This window comes from Mobula hypostoma, chromosome 4, assembly GCF_963921235.1.
Source record: "Mobula hypostoma chromosome 4, sMobHyp1.1, whole genome shotgun sequence".
Taxonomy (NCBI): domain Eukaryota; kingdom Metazoa; phylum Chordata; class Chondrichthyes; order Myliobatiformes; family Myliobatidae; genus Mobula; species Mobula hypostoma.
In genome coordinates this window covers 178,276,505-178,293,559 of record NC_086100.1, presented here as the reverse complement: position 1 = coordinate 178,293,559, position 17,055 = coordinate 178,276,505, and the positions used below count along the sequence as shown (strand labels likewise).

Sequence of the window (17,055 nt, the reverse complement as noted above, 5' to 3'; positions counted from 1 at the left end):
CCCAGTGATTTGACCTCCACAGCTGCCTGTGGCAATGAATTCCACAGATTCACCACTCTCGGGCTAAAGAAACTCTTCCTCATCTACGTTCTAAATGGACATGCCTCTGTTCTGAGGCAGTAGCCTCTGTTCTAAGACTCTCCCACCAAAGGAAACATCCTCTCCACATCCACTCTATTGAGGCCTTCCAACATTCAATAGGTTTCAATGAGATCTCCCCCTTATTCTTATGAATTCCAGTGAGTACAGGCCCAGAACTATCAAACACTCCTCATATGACAAGCCTTTCAATCCTGGAATCATTTTCATGAACCTTCTTTGAACCCCCTCCAACGTCAGCACATCCTTACTTAAGTAAGCGGCCCAACACTGCTCACAATTCTCCTAGTGAGGGCTTATCTGTGCCTTATAAAGCCTCAACATCATATCCTCATGTTACAGTCAGACCTCACTGTATTATTACCTGCTCTAGTTTGCCAGAGATAGGAAGTATCTTCGGAGGATTGCTTGGCTCTTTGTGCTGTGGAGGCGTATTCTTCTCGTTGTTGTTTGTCATGTCAGTTTTAGTTCTGGTTCCTATACGATGGTCCCCATTGATATATAAAGAATTTGTCATGTTCTCGGAATTAAAGCATTTCTCCTCAGACGAGAAGCGTTTTGAGAATTCCCGGGATGCGTAACCATTCCGCAGCCCATCTTGCTGACGGCTGCTGTTCTGGATGAGGCCTGGTCGGTTGTTGCTGTTCATGCTTTTCATCGCAAACTCCTGCTCGTTGGCGACACCGCTACCCACGCTCCCCATCGTGCCCTGGGAGTGGCCCGGATCGGCGGTCCTGGGAGCGAACAACGGGTAGGTCTGGCAGCCGTGGTAAGCAGGCTCACTGGCCGTTGAAAGCATCTGAAGCTTGGCCATGCTGGCTCAGCAGCCGTGGAGCCACGTCAGCTGGCGTCCCTGAAAGACGGAAGAGAAACGGATGATGAGTGCTCGCAGTCTCAAGGATGGTAGATCATTTAAACCGCCCATCGATGGCAGAAATTCCACTCGCAATGCCAAGCTGAGAAGATAGTAGGATGCATCAAAAATTGGACAAAGGTGGACCTTTCAGCGAAAGGTTCGGTGAAATGTTTCTTTTCCCTCCCCTGCCTTATTCCATCTGCCCATCACATACTCTACCAACCAGGCTCACTATCCCCTTCTCCTACTGCTCCCATCTGCCCATTATCCCTCCCTCATCCAAAACGACTCATCACCTTCCTTTCTTATCAGGTTCCATTATCTGCAGCCTTTCATTGCCTCCACCAATCATCTGCCAGCCTCTACCTATCTTCAGCTCTCCCCCCCCCACCCCCTTTCCTCACCTATCCATCGCCAGCTCCTGCCTCACCTGGATCTACATATTGATCGCCAGCTCCTGCCTCACCTGGGTCCACCTATCGATTGCCAGCTCCTGCCTCACCCCTCCCCTCACCTCTTTTTACTGGCTGTGCTTATATACTGCACTCTCAATCCTGATGCAGGGTCATGGCCCAAAACATCAACTATCTCCTTCCCTCCACAGATGCTGCCCGATTCACTGTTCCTCCAGCTCCACAGTCTAGCATCTGCAGCCTCCTGCATTTCCTGCTTTCAACACTCTTCAAAGCACATTTGTTATCAAAGTACATATATATCACCATGTACTATCTTGTGATTCATTTTCTCGCAGACATTCACAGAAAAACAAAACGCAGCAGAATCAATGCAAAACTGCACAAGGACTGACAAACAACAGATGTGTTAAAGGTGGCAAACTGTGCAAAATAAATAGGAAAAAAACAAAACATAAATAAATCAGCTGAGAACATGAGTTGTAGAGTCCTTCAAAGTGAATCCTCAGGTTGAAGAATCCATTCGGAATTGGGATGACTGAAGTTATCGACACTGGTACAGGAGCCTGATGGTTGAAGAGTAATAGTTTTTCCTGAACCTAGTGGTGTGGCACCTAAGGCTCCTGTACCTGCTTCTCAATGGCAGCAGGAAGAAGAGAGCATGAACTAAAAGGTGGGGACCTGTCTGGTTGCAAAGCCTTTGCCTGCCAGCGCAACATGGTAGAGCAGCTGTAATCGGTCTAGCAGTCTAGAAGCCTGGACTGTTGCTTGGTAGACACGAGTTCAAATGTTGACTGTAGAAACGAGGCTTTGAAATTCAATTAATTGAGTAATCTGAGTGATAAACCTGAAGGGCATTGGCTACAATAAACTGATTGCAGTAAAAGTTCATCTGGGTTCACATGTCATTTTGAGAACGAAAATATGATATCCTTACCCAATGCCATTCTTCATGCCAATCAGTACGAGGGTACTACAGGATGGTTAGAATGTTGGTACTGTCAATGCCATATGGCACGGGAAAATGAATTACTTGTGCAGCACACTGTTTACTCTGCACAGCCCCGGCCTCAGTGTAGGTCACATTGGACAGTAAAACCAACACGAGTAACAATCTGCTGGAGAAACTCACTGGGTCAAGCAGCATCTGTGGGGTGGGAGGGGGGGAACTGTCGATGTTCTGGGTTGAAACTTTGCATCAGGAGTGGTTACAGGATTTGATGAGTCCCCCCTATACTTTCCCCCAGTCACCTTAGAAAGATGCCCCCCATATTAGCCATTTCCATGCTGGGAAAAGGTCTCTGGCCAACCACTCAATCTATGCCTCCTATCATCTTGTGTGCCTCTTGTTATTCAGGGCAAATTTGCAAATTGGTTTTATTATTGTCAATGTACTGAGATACGGTGGATAAAATTTTATTTTGCTTGCCATCCACACAGATCAGCTGATCACACACACACACACACACACACACACACACACAAAATGCTGAAGGAACTCAGCAGGTCAGGCAGCATCGTTAGAAGGAAATGAACAGTCGAAGTCTTGGGTCGAGACCCTTCCTCAGGACACCTAAATCTCCTGTCTTCATTTCATTGTAATATTGCATTTAGGAAGCACAGGGAAAATCAGAATGCGATATGAAGAGCTCAGTCACAGAGAAAATGCAGTGCGGGCAGACAATAAAGTACAAGGCTGGACTGTGAGATCAGAAGTTCATCTTGTGGTACAACTGGAATCATTCAGTAGTCATAACAGCGGGATAGAAGCTGTCCTTCAGTGTGGGGGTACACACTTCCAGGTTTTTGTATCTTCTGCCTGAAGGAAAGGGAGAGAAGAAAGAATGTCCAGGGTGGGGTCTTTGATTATGCTGGCTGTTTTTCTGCAGCAAGAAGTATTTTTCAAGATGATGGAGAGAAGGCTGATTTCCATGATGTGCTGAGCTCTCTGCACTTTCTTACATTCTGGGGCAGAGCAGTTGCCATACAAAACAGTGATACATCCCGATGGGCTGCTTTCTCTGGTGCATCCATAAAAGGTGGTGAGATTCAAAGGGGACATGCCAGATTTCTTTAACCTCCTGAGAAAGTAGAGGTAATGGAGCATGTTTTTGCCATGGCATCTAAGTGTTTGCACCAGGACAATCTATTGGTGATCTTCACACCTGGAAACTTGAAGTTCTCAACCATCTCAACCTCAGCATTGTTAATATAAACAGGCACATTACACCATCCCCTTCTTGAAATCCATAATGGAAACGATCAAGAATTTGAAAGTACCAAACAAGTGGTACATATACACAAAAGAAAATGACTATACTCTTGCAATTGGCTATAAAATCAAAGCAATATCTGTACAATGAGCGTGAGCATCACCTCCCTTGCTTAAAAAAAAAACAAACAGCTCTTTAGTTTTGCTGACATCGAGGGAAAAACAGTGGTCATGACATCATGCCACTTGGCTCCGGACAACCTTCCTATGCTCCAACTCATCATTATTTGAGATTTGGCAGTGTCATCTGCAAACTAGTAGATGGAGTTAAGAGATGAACCTGGACACAAGCCAAGGTAAGAGCAAAGCTGGAGTACAGTAGAGAATGAGGAGTAGAATGCATTCCCTGGAAGAATAAGAAATGGTATAACATAACATGGACGTTATGTTGAAGTGGTACAACACGATGGTGAAGGCTAAATTCGAGCACTATGCACAGTTTGGGTCACCTACCTTTTGGAAAAGTCTCATTTGACAGCCTGAAAGAATACAGAGAAAATTTACAAGGATGTTGCCAGGACTTGAGAATCTGACTTAGAGGGGAAAGTTGAATCGGTTATGATTTTATTCCCTAGAGCTTTGGGGAATGAGGAGAGATTTGATGGAGGTATACAAAATTATGAGGGGTATAGACAGGGTAAATGCAAGCAGGCTTTTTCCTCTGAGGATGGGTGAGACTAGAACTAGAGGTGGTGGAATACGGTGAAAGGTGAAATGTTTAAGAGGAACATTTTCATTCAGAGTAATAAGTGTGTGGAATGATCTGCCAGCAGAAGTGGTGGATGAAGGGCTTGATTTCAACATTTAAGAGAAATTTGGATAGGCACATAGATGGTAGTGGTACAGGGGACTATAGTCCAGGTGCAGGTCGATGGGACTAGGCATATTAATGGTTTGGTGTGGATTAAATTATCTGCAGGGCCTGTTTCTGTGCTGTACTGTTCCATGACTCCAATATTCCATAGACTGCAAGAAATAGCTCGTTATCACCTTCTCAGGGACATGAAATAGACATGCCCTCGCCAGTCTTGGCAACACCATGAACAATATTATGAAAAGTTCTTGAATAATTTACCCAAATCTGACAGTTTTCTGTTGCTGTATATTCTAAGTTGCTCAAAGGACACACAGTTGTGAAAAAGACTCTACAACAAACATGTTGACAGCAAAATGTGGCAACAAGTTGATGGAAAGTGTCCCACTATATACCTTCTGCGTGAGTAATCCAGCTATATATAATAACACAGCAAGTACTCTTAACATCCCCATGGGACCTTCAAAGCCCATCCTGCAAGAATAGTTATGTCTCTTAGCAGTCATATTTTCCGCTCCAGTACCAGCCTCCCAAATGGATTGTTCTCTGAACACAAGTACCAGGTGCTCTCTCCACCTTTCTCTGCTTGATCCAAAATAAATCAGTTTGAAACTCGTACCAAACTCCTGACCTATTCCCACCTCTGCAACAGCAGAATGATACTGAAATACTGAGCGGTGAGCTCATTGTTTAAACAGCGAAAGTGTTGGTCCTGCACCTTCGACGTCGGTCTCCTGCTATCATCTCTTTAATCTGAGCTATACACTCCGTGGCCACTTTATTAGGTACACCTGCTGGTTAATGGAAAATATCTAATCAGACAATCATACGTCAGCGACTCAATGCACAGAAGCACGCAAACGTGGTCAAGAGGTCCGGTCGCTGCTCAGACCACACATCAGAATGGGGAAGAAACGTGATCTAAGTGACTGGAATGATTATTGGTGCCAGATGGGGTGGTTTGAATACCTCAGAAGCTACTGATCTCCTGGGATCCTCACACACAACAGGCTCTAGAGTTTACAGAGAATTGTACAAAAACTAAAAAGCATCCAGTGAGCAGCCGTTCTGTGGCCAATAATAATCTTAACTAACATCTTAACTACATTCTACAGAGGCGTGGTTGAGAGTGTGCTGACCTTTAGCATCACAACCTGGTACTCCAGCTGCAGTGCTGTCGACAAAAAAGCCTTGCAGAGGGTGGTTAGGGGAGCAGAGAAGGTTATCGGGGTCTCCCTACCTTCTGTCCAAGACCTCTTTCAGAGCCGATGCTCCAGAAGACACAGTACATCATTAAAGACCCCTCACACCCTCTCCATGAACTGTTTGTTCTTCTGCCATCAGGCAAACATTACAGGAGCATCAAAACTAAAACCACAAGGCTACTAAACAGCTTCCTCCCACAGGCAGTCAGACTGCTAAATAGCTGCTCTACCTGACTCTGTTTTTGGACACTTTTAACTTGCACTGGACACTTATAACTTGATTTTAACTGACATGTGGTTGTTGTGTTTTACTATTTATTGTTATGTTTATTATTTAGTGTTGCGTTTGTTATGTTATGATTGCACTACTCCTAGGAAACGCTGTCTCATTCTGCCCTGCAGAGCTGATGTACGGTTAGAATGACAATAAAGTTTTTTGAATCTTGAATTCTGCGGCTTTGTTAATGAGAGATGTTGGAGGAGAATGGCCAGACTGGTTTAAGCTGACAGGAAGGCAACAGTAACTCAAATTACCATGTGTTACAACAATGGTGTGCAGAAGAGCATCTCTGAACGCTAAACACATTGAACCTTAAAGTGGATGGGCTACAGCAGCAGAAGACCTCAAACATCTACTCAGTGACCACTTCATTAAGTACAAGAGGTAACTAATAAAGGAGTATACAAGTCTGGCATCATAATCAGCTGAAGGACAGGTTCGTGACTATTTTTGGAAACTGCTGCCTTTTCATTCCAAAATGCATCTTCCTGAACTTGATCCATCTGCTTAATATTTCACGCACATTTCAAATTTTTCCTCAAATGTTACTGCAGTCTCTATCAACTTACACAAACTGCCATTTATACAAACGTTTGTATTTATATTCCACATAAGTAAGCCAACTGCATGATACAGGAGCCTTTGGCCCACACTATTCGGTTTAGGAACAGTTGTAACCCTTCAACAATCAGGCTTCTGAACCAGCGTGAGTAACTTCATTCACCTCAATGCTGAACACAACCAATGGATTCACTTCCAAGGTCTCTACAACTTATATTCTCAGTGTTATTTGTTTGTTTCTTGTATTGGCACAGCTTGTCTTCTTTTGCACATTGATTGTTTGTCCATCTTCGTGTGTAGTTTTTCATTGATTCAATTGTATTTCTATACTCTACTGTGAATGTCTGCAAGAAAATGAATCCCAGGGTAGTATATATTGACATATATGCACAGGGTAGTATATATTGACATATATGCACATTGATAATAAATTTACCTTGAACTTTGACTTAGGTTTTGGGTTAATTTATGCCACAACCACTGGACAGAAGTCAATTCCCCAGTCTTATCACTGTCTATATTGAGCAGCCCTCTGCTCTAAATTCTAATTTTGCGTCTAGCCTTTTTGTATTTGTGTATTTTTATTTACAGATACAGCACAGTAAGAGGCCCTTCTGGCCCCAGAAGCCCACACCACCCAATTACACCCAGTTGAATAATTAACCCACGAACCCATACGTCTTTGGAACGTGGCAGGACACCTGGAGGAAATTCCACAGAGTCATGGGAGAACGAAAAATTCCTTACAGGTGTGGTGGAATTGAACGTGGGTTGCTGGCACTGTAAATAGCATTACGCTATCCGTTATGCTATCCGCTACACCTTGGACTCTCCAGCTTGGGAGAACGACTACTTAAACCCATCCCACCTCATTCTGTAACACTTTGTCAAGCAGAATTTGCACAGTGTGCACTGACCGGATGAGAGGTCATTTTCCCTTCGATGAAAAGAACTGACCTAAACAGTGAATACCATTGCACCCATTTTACAGGCACAAGGCAAAAGACATAGCTGTCTGCACATACAGTATGTACAAACTTGGAGATGTGCTGCTCATTGCCAACTCTTTGGGCTCACACCAACGTTGAATAAAAGCCCAGAATGCAACTAAAGAACTAGATGGTTGAAGAAACAAATACAGAAATTCCAGTGGAGGCATGAGCATTGAAGAAATTACTTCTTTGAAATGTGCTCCCGATGAACCTAGTTAATGCAGATCTGATGGGAGTTGTGTGACTATATCACTGGTGAATGGGCCATGGGGCCAAAAGAGCATGAGGAACTGAACCCTGTGTGGATTCTGACTCCCGAGCTCGAATGCAACATCAAGCCATGGGGCACAGACAGTCAAGGTGATTAATGTAGCTCAAGATCTAATTGGTGCAGGGATGGTCTGCAGAGCCTAACCTCAAGGCATGAAGTAAGTAGGCCTGAAGCCCATGACAAGTTCGATTGAAGAGCCTGTTTCTCAGGGAGGGATTGAATGGCTTATTGTCATTTCACGCTTCCTTGGTCCCTTTAAATCTCCTCCTAATTAAAGCATTAATCCGCTGGTGAGAGGAAACTCCAGTGTGCTACAGAATCCCTTGCTCCTCTGCCCAAAATAAATTTATTTAGAAAAGGTTAGACAAAATTGGTAATTTCTCACAGGTAGCAGAGGTCACACCAAGAGAGGAGCCCCTATACCATGCCGTGCAGTTACACTCAAGCCATTACCTTCTTTCTTTGGTAGCAAACAAAGTGTCAGTTTTCATAGAGACATACATCACAGAAACAGGCTGTTCAGCCCATCATATACATACTGATTATTGTACTTATCTATAATAATCCTGCTGCATTAGGCTCATAGCCTTCTAAGTGTTTGTCTGGATGATTTTAAAAGATGGGAGTGTATCTGTCTCCAACATCTCAAGTAGCCCATTGTAGATTCTGACTACGATCTCTGTGAAAAAATTCCCCTCAGGTTCCCTCCCTCTCATAACTATGCCCTCTTCTTTAAAAGACCCTCACTCTGAGGAAAAGGATTCTTATTATCCTCCCTATCTGTGCGCCTCATAATTCTGCATTCCTTGTGGATCTGGAGCAACATTTGTCTTCTCTCAGTCATTTTATTTTCCCAACTTCAGCTGGTAGCCATAGTATGTATGCGCTGTGGGTTCCTGACCTTGAACAAAGTCCATTGCAGAATGTACTTATTGATTTACAAGGAGCTCAAGAGCTTTTTGGTTAAGTCATTAATTTTAATTATACAGGAAATTATCACTAATCCTGATGTAGGTGAAAATACAAAACAGAATTGGGCCCTTCGGCTTACCATGTCCAATGTGACCTTTTGCCCATCTAGACTAAACCTATTTGCCCTCATTTGGACCATATGATTCTATACATTGCCTAAATGTTTCTTAGACACTGTAATTGTATCTGATTCCACCACTTCCTTTGGAATCTCAGATATCAACCACTCCCTGTGTAAAATAAAACTTGACCTTCAGATTCCCTGTAAAATCCCCTTCCTTAATCCCTTCCCTTTAATGATGTTCACAGCAGACCATTTACGGTAGGTCATCTAGCCCATTATATTAGTGTTAGCTAATAAACACCAAAAGGGACTATTCCATTTTCCAGCCCTTGATCTGCTGTCTCGTAGCTTCTGACAAAATCAAGGACTTAGGAAGTCCGATGAGCTTTTCTACCAGCGATCTCCAGATCACACGAACTTCTGGGTGAAAAACATTCTCCTTATGAGTCCAATCTCTACCAGGCCACTGGTTGTGACTATAACTTTAGTAACAACCATACAACGGGTTGAGGTGTTTTAGTTAGGGAGCAATACAAAGAACAGGGCTGTGCTTGTTGGTAAAAGGAGATCTGATGGAGGGAGTCAAAAATCAGCAGATAAAATAAATTTGAACAAAATATTCTAAGGGTTGTGAGTCTGTAACTAGAAGTATAAATTTTGGTTTATCACAAAAATAGGAGGAGGAGATATCAGGAAGAATTCCTTTGCACAGAAGGATGCTTTGAGATAATAATGATGCCTAGCCAGCATGAGCAGCAAAAACAACATCCATTAAAACTTCTATGTTAGAGGAAGAAATGAGCTGGCACAGTCATGTAACTGGTAGAGTTAGAGGTGGAATAACATTAAATTCCTCAGCAATATCTGTTCAGAGGGTCTGCCCTGGGTCTAACACGCAGTGCCTCTACTCGCTTAGAAGCTTGCAAAGCTTCGGATGCCATCAAAAACTTTGACAAACTCCTATGGATGTGCAGTGTAGAGTATACAGACTGGTTGTATTATGGCCGGGCATGGGAACATCGATGCCCTTTAATGGAAAAGTCTACAAAACGTAGTTAATACAGCCCCGTCCATCACAGGAAAAGCCCTCCACACCACTGGACACATCTACAAGGAGCACTGTTGCAGGAAAGCAGCATCCATCATCAGAGACCCCCACCATCTTGGTCATGCTCTCTTCTCACTGCTGACATCAGGAAGGCAGTGCAAGAGCTTCAGGTCCCACACCACCAGAATTAATAACAGTTATTACCCCTCAACCATCAGGCTCCTGAACCACCGTGCATAATTTCACTCACCCCAACACTGAACTGATTCCACAACCAATGGACTTACTTCCAAGGACTTAACAATTCATTTTCTCAATATTTATGACTTACTTATTCTTTTTTCTTTTGTATTTGCATAATTTGTAGTCTTTTGTCCATGGATTGTTTATCTGTCTTTGTTAGTGTACATTTTTTCTTTGATTCTATTGCGTTTCTTTGTATGTACTGTGAATGCCCAGAAGAAAGTGAATCACAGGGTTGCATATGGGTGACATGGACGTACTCTGATAATAAAGTAACTTTGAACTTCGAGTCACCACCTCACAGTGCCAGAGCCAGGAGTTCAGTCCTGACTTCTGTCTGTGTGGAGTCTCCACATACTCAAGTGCTCTGGTCTCCTCCGACATCTCAAGGACGTGGAGCTTAGTCAGGTTCAGCAAGCTAAGGCATTTCCCTTTGGAACATAGGGGGATCAGAGTTGACTTGATAGAGGTTATGAGATGACAAGTGACATAGAAAGAGTGGACAGCCAGTGCCTTTTCCCAAGGGCGGAAATGATTAACGCGAGAGGGCATAATGTTATGCTGATTGTTAGAAGGTGTAGGCAGGATGTCAGATGTAGGTTTTTTCCCCCCAACACAGAGAGTAGTGGGTGCATGGAACACGCTGCAGGGTTGGTGGTAGACGCAGATACACAAGGGACATTTTAGTGACACTTAGATAAAAAGAAAAATGATGGGCTATGTGGGAGGAAAGGGTGAGAATGATCTTGGGGTGGGATTAAATGCCAGCACAACCTCGAGGGCTGAAGGGCCTGTACTCTTCTATGTTCTATGCAATCGGTCATTGTAAATTGGCCCTCGAGTGCAAGTGAGTGTCAAATCTGGGAGCAATGGTTGGGAACACAGAGAGAATGAAATGGCATTAATATAGGATGAGTGTGAGTGGATGGCACTGAGGGGTCTGTTTTATTACCACATCTCTGATACTTTGTGAAAATATTACAAGGATAACGAAAGTGGATAGACAGCTCACTCACACAACCAGCACCAATTAGATGGGCTGACTCGTCAGGCCATGACATCCAAGGACAAGAGCAACAGGAGTGTGGGAACATGACAGTCCTCAGATTCATCTCCATGCTGCACACCATTCACAACATCCCCAACATCCCCATTCCTCCTTTATAATCATCTCAGATAACCTTCTTCACCACCTACCATACCACAGATTTTAGTGTCATCCACAAAGTTATTAATCGTGCCAGCTACCTTACTGTGCAAAAATCTTAGGCACACATATAGAGCCTAAGACTTTTGCACAGTTACTATAGTAATTTTATGTATTGCATTGTACTGCTGCCGCAAACAAAACATTTCATGACATAGATGAGTGATGATAAACCTGATTCCGATATGGGTCTCTATTGTGGACTGAGAGTGGGGCGGGGAAGGGAGAGGGGAAACCTGGTGGGGGAAAAGGGGAAGAGAGAGGGGAGGGAGCGGGAAGCACCACAGAGACATTCTGTAATGATCAATAAACCAATTGTTTGGAATCAAATGACCTCGCCTGGTGTGAGGACTGAGTGTGTCCCCCGCCCCCAGCACTCCTTCTCTGCCACCTGTCCCACACCCCTCCCGCGGGCCTCCACCCTCACCATTCCCAATATCCTTTGCTCCCGCCAGATTTACAAACTCACTCTTCACTCCACGTTGACGAACACAGTACTGTGCAAAAGCTAGCTATATATGCCTAAGATTTTTGTACAGTACTGTACATTCTCATCTAAAGCATTATCATAAATGATGTTGAACCATATAACCCAGCACCAATCCCTGCAGCACTCCGCTAGTCACAGACCACTAATCTGACAAATGTCAGTCCATGACCAATGCTCTCTGACTCTTCCCACCTTGCTAATTTTGTATCTAATTGGCTAGCTCACCGTGGGTACCATGTGACCCTATAGAAATCCACAGCAGAATGGCAAAATCATAAAGTTACTAAACATTGGGATGAAATCGCTGGTGATTTTCCCCACACAAAGAAAAATAGAACCTTGTTTCTATATGGAAAAAATAAACTGCTAAAATAACTCAGCAGGTCAAGCAACATCTGTACATCAGGGTTTTGACCTGAGACATCACCATCCCTTTTCTGCCACAGACGCTGCTTGACTACTGAGTTCTTCAGTGATTATATTTTGCTCCAGATTCTACCATCAGCAGTCCTTCTGGCTTGCACTCATATATTGTCTGTTGCAAAGTCAAACCCCTCCCTCATCCCCAGCCCAGAGTACTTTGCAACCAGCGAATTTCATTCCATATAGCATCTAAGTCTGATGGCCTCCCCTCACCCCACAACAGGAAGAGATGAAATGAACTGTACTTCAAGATGCAGTGTCCAACAGGACTGACAGATCAGCAGCCAGCATCAAGCCTTGTCCTGTTTTCTTTTGTACAGAATGCTGTTAGAGAGTCATACAGCACAGAATCAAGCCCATTGGCCCAATTGGTCCAGACCAACCAAGATGTCCAACCAAGCTAGTCCCACTTGTCAATATTTGGCTCATAACCTTCTCAACCTTTCCTGTCCATGTACCTGACCAAATGTCTTTTTATTTTTTTTATTGTACCTGCATCAAACACTTCCTCTTGCAGTTCATTCCACATATTTACCAACCTCTGTGTAAGATAGAAGATGCGCTCAGGTTCATCGTAAATCTTTCCCATCTCACCTTAAACCCATGCCCTCTAGCTGTTGATTCCCCAACTCAATGAAAAAGACTGAGTCCATTCACGTGAACTATACCCCTCATGATTTTATGCATCTCTAAGATTACCTCTCAGTCTCCAAGCAATAAAGTCCTTGCCTGTCAATCTCTCCCTATAATTCAATTCCTCACATGCTGACAACATCTTTGTAAACCTTTCCTGCACTCCTTCCATGCTAGTAACATTTGGAAACATCTGCAGTTCACCCAGAGTATCTCCAGTTTCAATTGTTAGTGTAGATGTAATCTTCATTCTTGTTGAACGGATACCAACTGACCTGATGAACATTTCCTGATTTTTGCTTTTTATGATAAAAGAGACCTGACACAATAAGAAGCTATCAACAATTGTTCTCTACCCTTATTGAAAAGGGTTCATTGTGAGGTCATTCAAATTCCCACTTGTCATTTTCATCTAGGTCACTATCAACTCAGTAACAGGTTGAACGAGTAACTAGTAAAAAAGATAATTGTGCTATCTGTTACTTGTTTAGAACATATGCGAGTAACCTTTCTTAAAAAATGCTGAATATATCGGTCAAGTGACTGGTGTGACCAAGAACAAAATAACCTTTGTTTAACTCTGAAATTCTGTTTGTGTGACTATCACAGATAGATTTTGAATATGGAACAGAAGCAACGTTGAGAGTAGGTATGCTCAAAGCCTGTGTCGAGACATAGAACACAAAGTACCTCTTATCTATAAAAGAGGATGTTGTAGAGCCATGCACCTGTTCTCTATCTGCATTGTATTCTGTGTTGTGCGTTTATTATGGTAACTAGTCACAAGTGGGGGCGTGGTAAATCCAAGGAAATAAGTTCTGTATTCGTGCTTTGTTCAGGGCAGTTTGGAGCTGGGGGCTGACGGATGTCATAGCTTTTATCCGCTTAGTTACGCTTATTTACATCACTTCAAGACTGTATGTTTGCTAATTACTAATAAAGGGTCGAATGCATATTTTCAAGTTTTGGAACAGTCATTATTGGAGTGATTGGAGGTGACATCATACAAGTATAATAAACTGGCCAGGGTCACCAGCAACAGCATCGGCTTGGTTAGAACTGGCCATTGCAGATGTACTGCATTGGAGAAGGTCCAGATGAGGTTCTCTAGAATGATCCCAGGAATGAAAGGGTTAACATATGAGGAGTGGTTGTTGACTCTGGGCACTTACTTGCTGAAGTTTAGAAGAGTGAGGGGGAATCCCATTGAAACTTATCAAATATTGAAAGGCCTAGACAGAGTGGACGTGGAGATGTTCTATAGAGGGGGAGTCTAGGGCCAGAGGGCAAAACCTCAGAATCAAGACATGTCCCTTTAGAACATAGATGAGAAGGGATTTCTTTAGCTAGAGGGTGGTGAATTTGTGGAAATCATTGCCACAGTGACTGTGCAGGTCAAGTTATTAGGTATATTTAAAGTGGAGGTTGATAAGTTCTTGATTAGTATGGGAGTCAAATTTACAGGAAGAGGCAATGGAATGGAATTGAGAGGGATAATAAATCAATCATGACTTGATGGCAGGGCAGACTCAATAGGCCCCAGTGGCCTAACTCTGCTCCTATGAAAGGGAATGGGGAATTTCATCACCTCTGCTGTACCCACTGAGAGGGGAGAGGTTGTGGATGGGGCCACAGATGAATCACACAAACTTTGTACGACGTGATCTGTCTGGACAGCACACAAATGAAAGCTTTTCACTATCGTGGTGCACGTCATTGAAAAGGCAATTGCAGTATCACACTGTGTCGTAGGATTTTGAGGCCAACATCACAAACCACAGTTTTATCATCATGTGACCTGAATTGGAAATGGGAAAAGGGACTCCCTTTGGTGCTTAGTGTGTGGTTGTGGTGTCTTCATTCACCACAAAAGCATTTAAACACTGGATACTGACACATGGCCCTCCACTCATGCCCAGCCTCTGATGTCATTCTTGGCACCAACATTTATGAGGTTTCTGCTGGCTGCAGATGGTTTTACAATCTGCTATTTCATATTGCTTCAAGCCTGGCTTTAAACTCAAAGTCTACCACCGAGTCCTGGCCTTTTCTCTTACCCCAATTTCAGAACCACACCCCTACTATTTTGAAATCTATTTCCCTGGGGCAGCACAGAAGCGGGGCGGTTAGCATATCTCTTTACAGTGCCGGCAATCTAGGTTCAATTCCTGCCGCTGTCCTGTAAAGAGTTGGTACGTTCTCCCTGTGACCACATGGGTTTCCTCCAGATGCTCCAGTTTCCTCCCACATTCCAATGATATACTGTTAGGGCTAGTAAGCTGTGGGCATGCTATGTTGGCGCTGGTAGCATGGGGGCCAACATAGCATACCCACTCTTGTGGGCAGACCCCAGCACATTCTCAGACTGTGTTGGTTATGGACACAAATTACACAATTCACTGTATGTTTCAATGTACTTCTGACAAATAAAGCTAATATTTAATCTTTAATCCAATTAAACATTACTGCTAAATGCAATGATGTAGTTATTACTCTGTCATGTTGATTATGGGAATTTTCTCTGTGTTAATCGGTGTATCACAATAGTGACAAAAATGTGTTATTGACACTGCCGCACCTTGGAAAACCCTGTGGTGAAAAGAGACACTGGAGAAATTCAATTCCTTTGCTCGGCATATGGCTTCATCTTCATTCTTTAAGGAAGGTTCTGGACACATTTCTTGACTCTCTGGTTTTAAGTCTCTTCATTTCGTTTCAGCAACTTTGTCTCCATTCTGAAAAATATTGGTGATTGGGGAGGGAGGGGGAATGGCAAAGGCTGTTCTTCCCTTTCCACTTAGTCACTGGAAATATTGTAGTTGGAGGACAAATCTTGAGCCTTAGGTTGTGATGGGTGAGCGTGGAGGGCTCGAAGTTCAAAGTAAATTTATTATCAAAGTCCATACAGTATATATCTCCTTGAATCTACCTAACTTGAGTTGGCAACCTTTAGTTACTTTGCATTCATTTATAACAAAAGGACAAAGCCACCATTTACTGCCCATTTCGAAGTCTAAAGGGCAGTCCACCAGCTAACAGCCGCCAACATGAACGTAGCAGCCAACAACATCCCTGCTGATGCTTTAAAAACTTGATGAAGAACAATATCCAACACAAATTCACAGGCCTGATTTCAAAGGAAGGGGAAAAAAAAACATTCGCTGGGTCTTCAGACACCTCTAATTATGACCATCTTTCAGACAGAAAATAAATCTGACTGCAGTATTGCACAGTATTCATTTAGACGGAGATGAAACATAAAGATTTTTATTCCTCACGTATGTGAAAGATGTAAGTAATAAAGTCAATTCAATTCAGTAACCATTTCCAAGCTCTATCACAGCAACAGGTTACCAGGAGGATGGAGAAAGTGATTCTAAGATGTACTGCAAGCCTTCTTGATATAATGCAACATCCCCACAGACGAATGGAAATCCCTGGCTTATGGCCACTTAACATGGTAAGTTGGTTTATTAATGAAGTAGAGTGGAAAGCTTTGTTTTGCACTGTCCTCCATGCAGTTCACTTCATTACATCAGTACACTGAGCTAGTACAAAGGAAAAGCAGTAACAGAATGCAGAAGAAAGTGTTACAGTGACAGAGAAAATGCAGTGCGGGCAGTCAGAGTGAAAAGCCATAACGAGAAGACTGTGAGGTCTAGAGTCCATCTTATTGTACTAGGGGACTGTTCAACAGTCTTGTATCAGTGGCATGAAGCTGCCTTTGAGTCTGGTGTTATATGTTTTCAGGGTTCTGTATCTTTGACCAATGGTATGGGGAGAAGATAGAATGCAAGATTAGCACTGTGAAACTGACATCTATCTATCGGAAGTACACACCAGTCCAGCATATGTGGCATTACTTCCCAAGCTATATAAGTGTCTACCCAGTAAAGCATTAAAACAAAAGAAATAGGAGCAGGAGTAGGCCATCTGACCCATCAAGCCTGCTCCGCTATTCGATAAGATCATGGTTGATCTGGCCATGGACTCCTCTCCACCTACCTGCTATGCTAGATCCCATAACCCTTAATTCCCCTACTATGCAAAAATCTATCCAACCTTATCTTAAATATATTTACTGAAGCACCTCCTGACCCTCCCAAAGCACAGTTCAAAGATCCCACACAGATCTTAAAGGCCACGTACAGAGACAATTAGCAGAGTACAGTTGAAATCCGAATGGTGTTACAGGAAATCTAATCACATGTG

The 17,055-nt window shown here is 43.2% G+C and overlaps 1 protein-coding gene across 5 annotated transcripts in view; it reads right to left on the bottom strand.

The window, feature by feature from the left end:
* The window catches only part of LOC134345817 (leucine zipper putative tumor suppressor 3), a 234,073-nt gene that overhangs the window by 42,162 nt on the left and 174,856 nt on the right, over positions 1–17,055 (bottom strand). For all 5 annotated transcript variants that reach the window (XM_063047080.1, XM_063047079.1, XM_063047082.1 and 2 more), the window contains exon 2: positions 464–952. In XM_063047080.1, the coding sequence (XP_062903150.1) occupies positions 464–913 (450 nt within the window). In that variant the 5' untranslated portion in view covers positions 914–952. The remainder of the gene's footprint in view (positions 1–463; positions 953–17,055) is intronic.